General features: G+C 38.7%; 1 protein-coding gene across 11 annotated transcripts in view; it reads right to left on the reverse strand.

Moving 5' to 3' along the window:
- Positions 1-15,537, reverse strand: part of ncam1a (neural cell adhesion molecule 1a) — a 309,203-nt gene that overhangs the window by 21,869 nt on the left and 271,797 nt on the right. For 8 of the 11 annotated variants that reach the window (XM_078930821.1, XM_023962555.2, XM_011483933.4 and 5 more), the window contains 2 exons: positions 9,622-9,746; positions 7,497-7,677 (listed from right to left, as the gene is read on the reverse strand). In XM_078930821.1, coding sequence (XP_078786947.1) covers positions 7,497-7,677; positions 9,622-9,746 — 306 coding nt within the window. Of the gene's footprint in view, positions 1-112; positions 1,448-7,496; positions 7,678-9,621; positions 9,747-15,537 lie in introns of those variants that run through there. The other 3 variants (XM_020709137.3, XM_020709136.3, XM_078930826.1) reach the window with 1 other exon arrangement.

A 15,537-nucleotide genomic window follows, 5' to 3' on the forward strand; every position in this document is an offset into this window, starting at 1 on the left:
CTGGAACTGGCTGCTGTGCATCATCTTCTGGTTAATATGGTGCTACAGTAGCATATTAAAAACAGCCATCCATGTGTGTTGCTGCAAAGCCTCTACACCAAATAAACCATCCTTTATTTGTTCCTTCTTTTCATCATTTAATTGATCCCCCTTTAGTTTGACTTGATACCAAGCTTTTAATCTCTGGGTTCTAACAGTCATGTATGATGTTATAAATTACGATTACAGACATTTTGTTTAAGCTCCAGAGAAACAAAGACTAAAGTCACAGGCAGCCCACCAGAAAACTCAATACTCAGAGCTTCAGAAAGCCATTTCTGTCTCGAAAGGAAAAGAAAGAATTTATTTCAAACCTACATTGGTTACATGGAAACACACTGATATGCACTTACAAAAACATCTCAGGATAAAATAATTTCACATTCTTCAAAATGATTTTTTTTTTAATAGTGTTGAACAGCTTGTCTTTTTTTTAACACATCTCAACTTTCAGGTAAAAAGAGAATATGAACTGTCAAAATAACAGCTGATTTCTTGTTATATTTCTTGAATGTCAATTTGAAAAGAGTATGTACACGGTATCACACAACATGATTAGCATTTATCTGCACACATCTCCAACCTGTCTGACAAGGCGGTTACATTATGCATTTAAAAAATGAGTATAATAGTATGTGAAAAGTATGAAAGTATATGAAAAAAATGCATACTTTGACCCATAATCAACATTTCCTTCTCCTTACTTCACACATCCAGAGATTAGGCACACAGCATTTGCACTCCTCTTTAACACATTCATAATACTCGACGGGGAGCTTGGAAGCAGCTGCACAGCACATTCATGAATACTGGATCATGCCTTTGTGTCAGCTTTCATGCAGTGTTCATGCTTTTTTTTACGTCACTGTAAAATTTCAGTGAAAAGATGCACCCGTAAAACAGGCACAAACCAAAGTAACAGCTGCTAGGTCTACTTACAACAGTGTACACAGCGACTTCGGCGGTGTAAGGTACCCAACCTATCGTTACCCCATTCAGATCACACTAAGGCATTATGAATGTGTTAGGATTAAAATCTCAAACCAAGCGCTTTGCCCATTTTAACGGGTAAATGATCACCCTCGAATCTCCAGTCCCTGAATCTTTCCATAAACGTGAAAACAAATGGGAAAAAAAAGAACCCCAATTTTGAGAATGAAGAAAATACCAAGCACCCTGTAATAACATCATGAAACCTATGTCTTGACTTTTTTCTTCCATTCTTGTGTGTGACTGCACAAGGGTCAAAAGGCATAGAAAGCAAGGGAGTCTGGACCCAGAGATTGTAAAGGCTCAGAGCATCCTCTTCCTCCTTGAATGAGATCAGTTTATGAGAGCCAGAGGAGAGTCAGCACGGACAGCAGGAGAGAAGCCAGACTGCATGTCACACTTTGACACCCGAGGGTGGCTGAAGGTTTTCAACGCACACCCAGTGTCGGTGAGAATCCCAGAAATCAATTGTGAAAGGTAAAGAAAAAGAAGCACAAACAGTAAAAAAAAAAAAGAAGGAAAAATAAAAGAAATTTGTGCGTATGACAATGCCATGGTCCATAGGTGCCCAAGAAGATCACACATGAAGACACGGAGAAAAGAGCAGCAGGAGAGAAAGAGGGAAAAGAGGGAGAGACATAGAAACACAGGTCAGAAATGCAAAACTCCACATCAGAAAGGTCATCAGAGACTAAAAAGAGACTCGAAACAAAAAGAAGCCGTAGCGTGTTAGCAATAGAGCAGATGATGGCGAGCATGGAAGGCAACATATAGGGAGATGACGGGGAAGGACATCAATGCGGAAGACTCCTCAAACACACTATAGTCTCTCTCTGCTTTGGCATCAATGTGGCAGGTTTTTGAAATCAGTCTTGGAGCAAAGTCAGAGTTTAGGCTGAGACATATGACAACCTGAATGGGAAAAGACATCTGCAACAATCCGCCTGTCATCTCTCGTTAGTTATGGCCAGTGGTGTAATTTAAAGTAGTTGAAAAACGACTCTGTCTGAAACGTCGGTGATGCACCGCTTTGGAAGCCAAAATGGAAAGATGAAATTGTCTCATTTCGTGACTGATCTTCTCAATTCCATTCATGGCACAATTTCCCTCCTCTAGTGTTTTCCAGATTTTTGTGCTTATATCAGAACATGTGATATGTTGCAATTTAGCCCCTTATCAAAACTAGTTTCAACAAGAGAAAATATTACAAACGACTAAAACACAGGTCTCCAACTCCAGGCCTCGAGCCCGGTGTCTTACATGTTTCCCAACTAACCTGCCATTGAAGCTCCTTATTGGCTCAACACACCTGCTCCAGGTAATCAGCAGCAGATTAGGCAGGATGCCGGCCTTCGAAACCTGGAGTCTGAGACCCATGCTCCAAAACTATATTCACACCGAACCCAAATGCTGTTGCAGGGGCGTCCAGTTTAAATGTCAGAGGGCCTTCATTATGCTTTTCCTAAGCCTTTCAGAGTAAACTATATCCAAATATATGATTATATATTACCTTTGACACACCAAATAACAATTTTTAATGAAATATGAGTTATTACCGCAGATAGTTTTCCTAACCGGAAGTAAGACGACTCCAAGTCAAAGGTACAGATGTGAACAGAGGCCCTATTTTCCCATGCCGTGCATTGTTTGCAGAGTTCATGTATATGAACTTTGGTGAATGATTCACATTGTGTTAATTAGGGCTGCACGATATGAGAAAAACTTGGGATATGCGATATTAGTGATCAATAATTCAATGAAGTTCATTGTGTCTCCAAGTTTAAACTGTTTTCTTAAATTTAACGGTTTGTTTTTGTCAAATGTCGGCTTCATCAGGTCACCTGATGACGACTCTGATGAAGGCGGAAGGTGTTCCGCCGAAACATGTAAGGTACGTTTGACAAAAACAAACCGTGTCTGATAAAAAGTAATTTAAGAACACAATTAGTCATCAATATTGCGGTGACGATATAACTTAGGATATATAAACAAATAGCAAAAATAACAAAAACTTTTCCATTTCACTGTAAAAGTTTAATTTAAATAAGAGTCAAAATACCTTAAATTATTCTCTAAATGACCCTCGTCTAATAAGGAAGGCAACATCTAACATAAAAGCTCCATCCGATTGGTCAACAACGTGAAGGGCTCCATCTGATTGGTCAAATGGATAAAGGGATTTAATCAATTCATTAAAGTTACCTTAAGATTGCTTTAGCACATTTAAAGTCTACCATTTATTGCGATTTTCGCTGACTTTTGCGATATGGATATTGCACAGCTTGAAATCGCGCCAACGATAAATTTGCGATTAATTATGCGGGCCTAGTGTCAAATAACTAGGAACTCAGCTTTGGTCCATGAGACGTTGATGATGTAATCAGCAGGTGGGGTCTCAAACCAACATGAAGAATCTTATTTTTCTCCTCCTGGACTTAGAATTTTTCTTATTTGTATGGAGACAATAATAAAAAGGTCTTCTAACTTTAATCTTATTGTTATTTTATCCCTTCTCGGACTAACCCAGGACAGCAAGTTTTCAAACTGGGTCACAGGGAGACGTAAGTACCGCCTAAAGCAGCCATCATTTAGACTCAGCTCCTGCGGCAGAAAGTCAACCGGAACCGCGTCTTTACTGATGTAGCGATGAGGCTAAAAACTTTGGACATCAGCTCCTTCCCCACTGCGTTTATGCAGGTTCATGAACACCCTTTTGGAACGATCGTCAAGCAGCACATTTGCCACGTGTCAAAACAGAGGCAGTGGACGCAAATTCGCCGTGCGAATCGCATTCGTTGTAAACCCAGCATTACAAAAGACATCATAAATCGAGTGGTTAAAATAGCAGGAAGATGTTCAAGAATATTGGCAACGCATTAACGGCGATTCCAGGACAACACCTCGGGGCTTCAGGAGCCGAGGTCTCCACAACAATCCGACACACAGTTGTATCAGAATATGCACAAATGATGAGGAAGGTCACAGCAGAAGCATGTTCTCTGTTACCATTACACCACTGGTCATGGTGGGGAGAAAGGCCCAGGCAAAACCAAACATCCAACACAGAAGCTTGTTATGGAGTTGGTGACATGGCTGAATGGACTACCTCATGCTGTAAAACCTTTAAAAAGTTAATTCCAAACATTATTTGCTTTCTAATTTTAGTCTCAGCCTTAGCTGGGGAGATTTGGATAAATCACCAGACCGGGTCAGCCACTTCTCTGTCCATACTATAAACATACAGAATATGCACTGGACAGACTGACATCACCATTGGATTCTGCTAAAATGAAGCTTAGAGTGGGAAGGGAACGTCAACCAGAGTTCACTCCGTCCAACTCAACTACTTTTTGAGTGTGCTATTGGGGTGGACTAAGTAAAGTTAAAAGCTCTGTTGGGTTCACTCATTGGACAGTCCAACAGACAATGAAATGAAAAAATAAATAGCACCCCCACACCTCTAAAATGTGTAATTTTGTCTAATAAAATTGAAATGCCTGATTTAAAAACAAAATCACTGCCTCAAAATTTTCATAAAAAAGCAACAAATAAGCCAGAATGTACATGGGTTCACTTTAGGTGGAGAGTCTGACTTTTGAACATGAGAGTCAAAGGAGAAGTGGTCCCTTTTACATCCTGCCTCCAGCGGTCTTTAGAGGAACTGCAATATTTGGTCCCTATAAGTTTATCGTGGATCGTTGGTTCAGTCTGTTAGCTTGTATTTGTGAAAATTTGACAAATAGCCCTTTTTATATCTGAGAATTGCATTTCCCTACAGCTAAACAGAAGTGAACACAAAAACATTTAGATCTAATCAAAAAATTTGACTGTACAAACAGTGTATAGGGGCGGCCGTGGTGCAGTGGTAGGGCGGTCGACCCATGATCGTAAGGTTGCAGGTTCGATTCCCGCCTTGCATACCCATGAGTCGAAGTGTCCTTGGGCAAGACACTGAACCCCACCTTGCCTCTGGTGGTAGGCGGGCGCCTGTGTTTGGCTGCGCAGCGACCACCAGTGTGTGAATGTGTGTGTGAATGGGTGAATGGGTCTGTGACTGTAAAAGCGCTTTTTCCTTGTAGGTAGAAAAGCGCTATACAAGTACACGCCATTTAGCATTTGTATAGAGGAAAAAACTGGGCTGAATGTAAACTTTAGGGTGCGATGGCATCGTAACTTTCTAAATCATCCTCAGAAAATAAGAGGAGAATGGAGGGACCCTAAAATGTGATACTAAAAGCTTGAATGTTAAAGTGTCCAGGCAAATTGAGGGTTTAGAGGATTAATTTACAATGCAGCAGCTGTTTTCAGTGAGTATTAGGAGAAACAGCCGTGCTTTTGGAAGAAAAACTGAGGAACTGAATGTTGTGGCTAAAAGAAAAACCCTATTTTCCCAGAAATCTTTAAGTAAATTGAAATAAAAAGGAAACAAAACAATATGAGCATGAAACATATTTAAAAATGTCTCTTAACAAGGAGTCCTGAATGTCAGCAATCATTAGCAATTAGGGGATTTAAAGCAGGGCTTGCTTAGATGAAGCCCATGTGAACTTCTGGTGGAACTATGAGTGATCCAAACCTCCCACTGCTATGCGGCTGTTGTCCAGAAAACACATGAAAAGAAAAGAAAATGGGTAGTTTCTTCGTTTGCCATGCACTGGCAGCCAGAGCCTTGTCAGTCATAACACAGAAAAATATTAATCCAGTTTCAAAAGGCATCATGCAAAGGCTGTAAGGGCTGCATCCCCCCCTGCTAGGCCGCACAGCCTGAACATTCAGGTCAAGCATGAAGCCTGAAAACTGTGGGACCCACTAAACCTGGTGGTACAAAAAATAAAGGCAAAAACAGGAACACTCATGACAAAAGGGAGATAAATGTTTGTTTCATGATTGACAAAAAGCAAGATGAGGAGAGTTAAAATAAATGAAAAATGAAGTGATAAAATTCTTGTCTTCTTTCTGGCCTTGAAAACTTTTGTTTTTCAAACTTTTAAATTAACAACCTTTGGCTTTTTACCAAAACATTTTCAATATTTTTATTGATACCAAAAAGACTATTTGAGTTGGATTTTAGGGAAATCGCATCTGAATAGAAGGTGTTGCACTTAAAGCTAGAAATTACGTTTTTATTTTAATTGAACATCAAAATTAAAAAAGAATAACTCTGTTGTTAGCATTTTTTAAATCTCCAAGACATTTTTATTTTTTATTGAATGCACGTTAGAACCATGGTTGTGGCCTTTCCATCCCTCTGGCCATATTAATCCTTATTTTTAGCGTCTTGAGACACTTATGATTCCCTCATGTTTTTGAATCTTTTTATTTATTTATTTAGTCGAAATAGGAATAACTGCCCATCCTTGCACACTTTAAAAGTACACTACCTTCTGTTTCTTACCCAAAAAAAAGTACATAAACACAGCTCTCACAGTTTTGCAGACATTGTTTTAATCAATAAAATAGATTCTGTGATCTTCTGGATCAGAACTAAAGCTGGCATAGGAAATATTTGGGATCAGTGAGCAACACATTGAATTACAGCTTGTTTTCTGATCAGGACACATAAGCAGATTAAAAAAAACAGAGCAGCTATACCTCCTTTTTGTGCCCTGTTTGTTTATTTGTTGTTTGTATGGAGAAAACTGTGTTGGGATTTGGGTTGAACTTGCATGGATGGGATCGCACCATGGAGCATAACGGGTGCAAATGTTTGCTGTGTTTTACTAAAGTAGTGTGATTGGGATTCTAGTTTTTCTGTTGTAACCCTACAATTCAAATGATGAATGAAAACAACATACAAAGCCAACAGAGCAAAAAAAAAAAAAGACTGAAATAAAAGAAGCAGAGACATTGTTACGGGGATTTGTGAAATGTTTAAGCACTTCAGGTAACTCAGGTGTAGTGGGTTGGGGAGACAGCCCGCAATGATTTGTTAATTGAAACAAACCACAACAACAGAGCACAGGCTGTGGAACTGTGACATTTTCTATGAAAAAGAGACTTTGGGAATCAGACAAAAACTGCTATATATGAGAACTGAGCACGGTTTCAAAATGCACAATGACAGAAGAATGGAGGAGTGCAGGGGAAGGTTAAAACAGAAGATAAATTCTTAACTGTCAATCTCCAAGTCTTTTTGCTATCTCTATAGGCCAAAATTAACCCAATATTTTCACATTTAATGTATTAGAAAGTACATTGGTATGTTTTTAATAGATCCATTATCAAAACATTATGAAGATTTAAATGAACATATTAGCTCAAGCTGGAAAAATCTTTGCATTTTACTTTGTGCTCATTTCACATCCCTAAAGACGTTTCATTTAAAGGTTTTTGTGCTCAACATTCAACACTAATCTCTGAATAGGAAGTGATTGATCTTTGCTGCCTGGTCACAGTGGAAGCCTGTGTGCTCTGTAGCTGCTGTGTGTGTGTGTGTGGATGCTGCGGAGGGACGATGGGGGTCGTACCTGGGATGGCAGTGGGCTGTGCTGCTGTTTTGATGGAAACGATGCCAGGTTCAGATCGGCCCTGCTGGTTCTCTGCCACCACGTGGACCTCATACTCTGTGTTCCAGGCCAGGCCGTTCAGCGTCGTGTGCTCACTCAGCGAGGGAACGCGGATCTCTGGTTTCCACTCGGGCACGTGCTTCTGTTTAAGGAGGACACGAGAAACGTACAGGTGAGAGAGGCAATTGGTATTTCTGGTCATTCTTGAATTCCTATCCAGAATTAGTTATTATAAATCATTTGAATGTAATCACTTATTAGATCATGCAGAAGTAATTTAGAATTATCTTTAAAAGTAAGAGCACAAAACGGAAGAAAATAATTGAACTCAATTTTGTTTTCCTAGCCTCGTTTATTTATAGATTATTCTTGTTATTTATAATGCCAGTATTAAAATCTAACCAAGTGTTTTACCACATGTACCGTAATGTAACCATGCAAGAAGAGACATAACAGGAAGGGGAAAAGGAGCCGTTATAGGAAACTCTAACTTAAATTTAAAAATAAAAAAGCTAAACTAACAACATTCAAGTTGCACTGTCAAGCAGTGCTCTCAGGCTCAGAAACTTTAGTGTGAACACAACATAACAGTCTAATTAGAATGCTGCACGAGGCCAAATTTAACAAAGAAAATATAGTATTAGCGTACATTTGCAGGAGAAAACATTTGCCTGAAGATTTCCTACTTTGTAGTTTATCATCATCAAAAACGAAGGAAGTGCTTGCTGAGGTTAAATAGAGTTAACGAACAACATTTTATCTCAGCTGAAGTTACAAATTCAAACACTTGAATATTTCGGTGAATATGCTTAAAAATAAATAAATAGTGAATGCATAGCATTAATGAAAGGCTTTCATTTCCTCTAAGCAATCTTATATGACACGCAAACACAACTAAAGCTAATAGAAAAATCGACACTGGTAGTTTGTAAAACGCTAATTATGACACTGATTTCTTAAAAAAAAAACATTCAGGAAATCTGAAGAGATGCAAATAATTTAACTTTTTTTTCCAATCAAAAGCTATTCTTATATTTGAACAAATATCTGAAATCATAGTTATGTTTTTTAAGAAAGAAATACTTCTGGTTTGCATCTTATCAAAGCTTTAAAGCAGGGATTTGCAAACTTTTATGCAAAGAGGGCCAGATTTGGTGAGGTGAAAAAGTGTGAAGGCCAACCAATGCGCTTGTTTTTTCGAGTCCTGATGCTAACATTAAATGCAGGTGAACTCAGACTCACAGTTCTCAAAAAGTGTTGGGGGCCGCACATTACTGATTTTAAGACAAGAGCCTGCAGGCCGGTAGAAACCTGAACACCGTCGAGGCTGACGAGCCGGACTTTGGACATGCCTGCTTTGAAGGGCTTATATCATGCTGTTCTTAGGTTTTTCAGAGTAAACTATATCCATATAAACGATCATAGCTATATTACCTTTGGCACATTAAATCTTTTTTTTTTTTTTTTTTTTTTTATAAATGAGCTATTTTCGCTGCTCCTTTTCCTATCTGGAAGTAAGATGACTCGATCTCTGAGTCACCGCCTGCCGCGCCATGTGGGTGCCGCCAATTTCATGACGCCGACCTAGAGTCGACCTTTGCAGTGTGTCTGCATTTCACCCACGAAAACAAGCACCATCCGAACTTTTGCAAAGATGGATCTGCATATCGTGCATATAAAAGGAAAGTGTTTAGCCAATAACTGCGAGCTCCGTGGAGAAAGTGGGTGTGTGTGTTAGCCTGGGGGCGGGGCTGGCAGTGCAGACTCTTCCTGGAAGGGGCTGTTCCTCACTTTCATACGTATAAATGTGGGAACCCACTCGAGGGGCTGGTGCTCAGAGCCCAAGGTTATAGAGGAATGCCCAGAAATACATGAATGGATCAAATTACCGCTTTGGGGTTGTTTTTTGTGATGAGTTAACTGTGTAAAACACTTAAAAGCTCAAAAGGTTAATTTTGCATGATACAGGCTGTTTAAAGCACTGATTTAAAAGTAACATTTCAAACCACTGATAAACCTTTACTGTTTTGTGTTATGTTATGTAGAAATGGTTAAGAAACTGGTGCAAATGATATTCTTTACTCACAGCTTTGTACTTGACCAAGTAATGGATGATGGGCAAACCACCATCGTCCTGCTTGATCCACGTCACCCTCAGAGAATTGCCTTCATCTGCGACGTTGGCCTCCAGTTTTGGCGCACTGGGCTCCCCTACACAGGAAACCAGCATCAGGACGAGAATCCATCTAGTATTGTGCTTCCCACATAACTCAAGCACACTTCTAATTGCATTATTTTAAAATAGACACATGATCCTGAACATTTGTTTTAGTAGCTACACAAAAGAATAAAAAATCTTTATCCATAGCAGTGGCAGATAAAAAAATACATTTTTTTGTTGTTTAATTTTGCTTTGGAATTGCATATTAGAAAAAATCGTCCTCTATGTACCATTTTAAAAACAGACCAGGGTGACATGTGCATGAAGGAAGAATGTGAAGGAGCTGTGGGTATTGTGAGCATCTCACAGGCTGAGGTGCAGCTCTCATCCAGGCTCCTAATTATCGGCTCTGTCCTCCTGAGTAACGGCTATTGGCCCACAAGATAATGAGACTTAAAGGCCTTGATTGAGCACGTTACCATTTTGCTTTTTATATCATTTACACAGTCATGGGAAGTGAGGTCAGTGAGATTCTGTGCATGGAGACAGCTGTTTGGCCACTGTTATGGATAAAGAAGCAAAATGCTGAACATATTCAACAACGACATTTGGAGCGAAACCAAACAGGTGAGAACAGAATTTCAATGGACAGAAACTTCTAGAAACATATAAAAGTTGACTTTTAAAAGTGCAAAAACTAGTTCAGTAGTTATGGTTAAGCATGAAGGTATCTCCTCTAGTAAGCAAACAAAGCCACAGTTTAGATGTGCATTTTAACAGACGCAGAGTGAGAAAAAGGCTGGAAGTAAATGACAGTATGGGTTAGTAAAGCAGCAGCATCCTAGTGGCAGACAAGTTAGCCAACTTTATTTGTTAATCATGAGCATTATTAAAAGATTTTAGGCTACAAACACAGAAAAGATAGTTAAACATGGAAGCACCAGGCAGGACAGAAGGTGCCACCATATAATTATGAGAGAAACAGTCAGGTCCTTGACCTCAAAAACATGCAAAGACTTTAGGATGGCATGACAACCTGCTTTCAACTCCAGATTCAGAGCTATCAGGTTAGAAAAACCAACAAGTTAATGAAAACATGCTGCAAAAAAAAGAAGAGTTAATTTTGAAGTTTTAATGACAGATTTCCATGCAGCTTCTTCCACATGATGCTGACATTTCTATTGCAAAAGAAACAAAATGTTGCAGATGTTATGAACTTTAACAAATTTGTTTTTTTAAGTGTAGAAAATAGATCTACTACTGAGTGATTAGAAACAAGTTGAACCCTCAGAAACACATCACACAAAAGACAGACACATGCAGGAAGGAATGTCAGCTTTTACAGTGAAGGAACATGCAACAACAATGAGAGAAAACAGTTTTGCATGCAACAACATTGCAACGGGTCCCTGTGAGTCCAATCAATGCATTTAGTCTGATGGGGTAAAGCTAAACCAATCGACTCAATGGATAGCTACATGTAGATGTGTTTAAATGGCTATTTTTGAGATTTGCCTATTGACTTTAACAAATTATTATTAAAAAATAAAAACTAAAGAAAAAAATACAAATTTTCATTAGTACTAAAACGAATCCACTAAAACACAAACTAAAATCAGACATAAAATGGTAAGAACATCTTCTAGCAGAGTTCTTTTTAAGCTTTTGCTTTTTATAATATCGATTGAAATGAAGAGTTTTATTAAGCCTTAGTCACATGCAAATGTACGAGCCAATCCCTGCACGAGTGCTGCAGGTTTTTAGGTCGTAGGGAGAAGCAGATGCATCTTAAGTTTGACGTAGGTGTTTCTTGAAGTTCCCTTGAGGCTCGTACGACCACCTCAGGGGACATAATGGAACTGAAACATATGATTATTGTGCATGGGGTGAGTGTATTGCTAAGTATTTGTAAGGCTAGTAGAAATTTCCCAGATTTAAGACGTACAGGTGATATTGTCGTATGGTGTCCTTATGCCGCAATCTAGTCATTAGTCAGACGCTAGAATTGGCACCTTACTGACTGCGCGCAAGTGATGCACGCATAGGGTGGGCACGTGATCTGTATAGGATGCCCGTATAGGATGCCTGAACAAACTAGACTCCAATTTCTAATTTTTAACATTCAGGATGCAACAGGCTACATGGACATTTGCACAATTTAAGGAAACGGAAGACTTAAAAATCCTCACGACGCGCCTGCGCCTCACCTGCTTTACCCTTACTGATGCTACATTCAAAATAGGTATGTGACGCACGTTCAATATCGCGCATTCTTTGACGTGCAATTTAGCCCGTGGTGTTCACATTGGAGAAGCAGGGAGAGGCTTATTTTTTTTCAATCTTTTTCTACTGTTTACTAGCTCATATATAGCTATAAGAGGCTTGGTGAGAAATGTCTAAACAGTGCAAATGTCACAAAAATGTTGTTCCAGGCATTTTCTTTCACAGGTCTAGTATGATACATGAAGGACTTGGTGTCACATGATTCTGGCCGGGCACAAACCAAAATCATTTATTTTCCCCGATTGATCAATTCTCAAATGGTTGGCACATCCGAGCTTAAAGGGGATGTCCCCAATAAGTCACTACCAAATCTGAGTCCCTGATAAGTCCAAATTTGAGCTGTCGCAACATTCAAAGCATGTTCAATGGCTGCACGTTTTGTACGTCGAGCGGCCGTAGAAACTTGCATAGTGACACATGAATGCGGGTGTTTTGAATGCGAAAGCCCAAAACATCTACACGCTTTTACATAGACTTTTAATGGAAACTGGTTGCTTGAACCCATGAGGATGGTGTGAATGTAGCTTTTCTCTTGCATGTAGCAAAAATGTTCACTACGACCCGTCGCTCGTGGTTTACCCAAAGAAAAACATATTGCTCAACAGGTTCAGGAGCTTGATATTTTGAACAGATTTTCCAGTTTGTTGCCCTCAACAAGCCCCTTAACAACCACAATGTTAGTTGTGACTAAGGCCTTTTTCTAATTATATTTTTGGTTTGGACATTTTGGAAAATGTTTCCTTTAACTTTTTCCCTTATTGAATCAGTCTCATGAAAATTTCACAGAATGTTATTGAGTTTCATGATACTTGCCAACATTAGGACAGGAGTTCGCTACATAAATCAAAGACTGACTATCTGTATTACCTGCTTTGCTTCTAAAAAACATTATTTTTGTATATCATTGAAAAAAAATTGATGCAAATCTAACGGTATTGGTCAATTAGCATAATGTATTTTTATTTATTATGGATGCCTTGCAAAGGCAGTTGAGTAATTGTTAAAATGTATCTTCTCAACAGAGTTGGGGCATTTGTTAAATTAAATGAGTTAAATGAGCTTATCAGGAGTTACCAAAACTATCAACAAAAGTTAATTAAGTTCTTTTAAGCAGAATTAAGTTTATCTAGATTTTCCTTTTCTGCAGAGATGAATATAGATTAAACTGAGAGAGAATATTAAGTTGTGAATTATGTCATTAATTGATTGGACCATTGAAGGAAAAAAAGGCATTCAGAGATGAAACGATTTTCCTACTTAGTGAGGAAAACTGTTGAAAAGGGTCATAGTAGAAGAGAAGAAGAGTCTGAGCATGAATGGAAATCTATTTTAACGTTGAGTAGTTAGGTCATGAACGGTCTGAAGAGGTGAAAATGGCAAAAATGAAACTGAAAGTGTTTTCAAAATTTCATTTCAGAAATGCCTTTTAAACAAAGAGGATTTACCTTCTGTGGGCCAGCGAGGACGACATCATCAGCACCATGCAAGAGCCACATGACAAAGTCACATGATGCGCACGGACATGATTGGGAAAACACGGGAGGAGTTGGGGATTGGCGGTGGGGGGTTTGCAGTCAGGTTGGTTGGGGAGGGGTGCGTGGGTAAACATACAAAACAGTTGGAAATTATGAAAACATGTCAACAAAACAACACAAAACAAATGGAAATGTTAAGAAAACACATTTTAAACAAGGCAAAATAAAGAAATGTGTAAATAATTAATACTTAGGGTAGAAAAAAACATGATATTCAAGACATGAAGCAGCTGACAGCTTTGTTTTGGTTGTCAAAAACATTTCAAGTGAATAAGCAAACACAAAAGCAAGACTTTAAGACACAACCAGAACCTGCCAGGAATTGCCTCATCTATCCAATCGGCAGCTCTTTTCATTTTCTGTGAGGATTTGCTGTAATCATCAGGGCTGTTATGACATTTTATGTTGTTAAATGGAGCTACAGTTTGAGTGTGAAAGCTGTTTTTAAAATGCATAGAGAATTCTGCTGCAACGCAATGTCAGCACGATAAATAACACCCAACAATGACATCTGTCGCACATGCAAAGGCAGTTGAATAATAGCTAAAATGTATCTTCTCAATCTAAACAAACCCGTGACATTTTTTTGTTTTGTGAGTAGAAAAGCAGAAAACATTGAATGTTAGCCTAGAACTAAGAATAGCTTAATTGAACTATGAGCCACAATGTATCTTAGAAACATTAGAGATGAGTTAAGAAACAAAATAAACTGATATCGGGAGTGAAAACAAGACAAAATCACTAAACACCTTTTTTTTTTGTTTTACTTTAGAACAACCACTCAATAAAAAGCTAAATGTAGAAAAAAGTCCATAGGAAAGGGATAAAATGGTTTTCTTCCTACCTGACTTCTAAACAAAGTGCAACACACAAAGTAGGGGCGTAACGATGAATCAGTAAATCGATGCATTGATGGATCGACTTCTATTCCTACACTCCAACCACATCAATTTGTCTGAAATAGTTGTTCATTAAATCGACCTATACCACTATAACATTTTCTTTTAAAACAAAATAAATCGTTCTTAGAAAATACCAACAATAGGTTTCTTTTACTATACGTAAAAAATAACACATAACAGCTGACAAAACGTGATGTCATCAAAAAACGGTCATTCCATCATTCCAGTCCGAATCCTGGGAACACTTTGAATTTTGCAAATACACACGACCATACAGTGTGGTATTATAATAAAACAAAATAATGTTTACTTGTTTTTTTGTAAACATTAAATTTACACTTGATTATATTGCACGAAATACAAGGAATCTCGAAAACTTCACCTGCACTGTTAAATATTTCTCTCTGAGTTTGTTAGAATTGTTACACCCCTAACACAAAGCCATCACTTTCACATTATCTGCCACTGTCTGACTTAAGTCTTAGTCACATGCACCTGAACGAGTCCTGTGGGTTTTTGGGTTGTCTGGACCCGTAAATGGTCGCTGGGGCTAAAATCATTCATTCATTCATCTTCTTTACCGTTTTATTCCCTTTTGGGGTCACGGGGTTGCCGGAGCCTATCCCGGCCACTTGGGCGAAGGCAAGGGATGCCCTGGACTGGTCGCCAGTCTGTCGCAGGGTAGAATGTCCTCAATCACACATCCATTCACTCTCACACTCACACCTATGGACAATTTAGAGTTGCCAATCAACCTATGAAGCATGTTTTTGGACGGTGGGGGGAAGCCGGAGATCCCGGAGAAAACCCACGCATACACGGGCAAAAATGGTTAAAATCATAAGATGCTAAAATTAACTGCATACAATGTATTAAAAGATAAAAACCATTAAATTAAGAATACGATTAAATGTATACAATAAAATATATAAAATTATATATTTTGATCAGGCCACCTGCGAACCCCATTCAGGTTTGCCCCGTTTTTTTACCTACAGAAAGCTTGTATCCACTTGTAAAGAAGGGGAAGTGGTGACTAAGGCTTTACATTATGCTGGTATTGGGTAAGTGAGAAAGCTGCAACCTTAGACACCCTTTAAGCCTTTAAGAGTGCAGCATAG

This window comes from Oryzias latipes, chromosome 14, assembly GCF_053564925.1.
Source record: "Oryzias latipes strain Hd-rR chromosome 14, Olatipes_Hd-rR_3.1".
Taxonomy (NCBI): Eukaryota; Metazoa; Chordata; class Actinopteri; order Beloniformes; family Adrianichthyidae; genus Oryzias; species Oryzias latipes.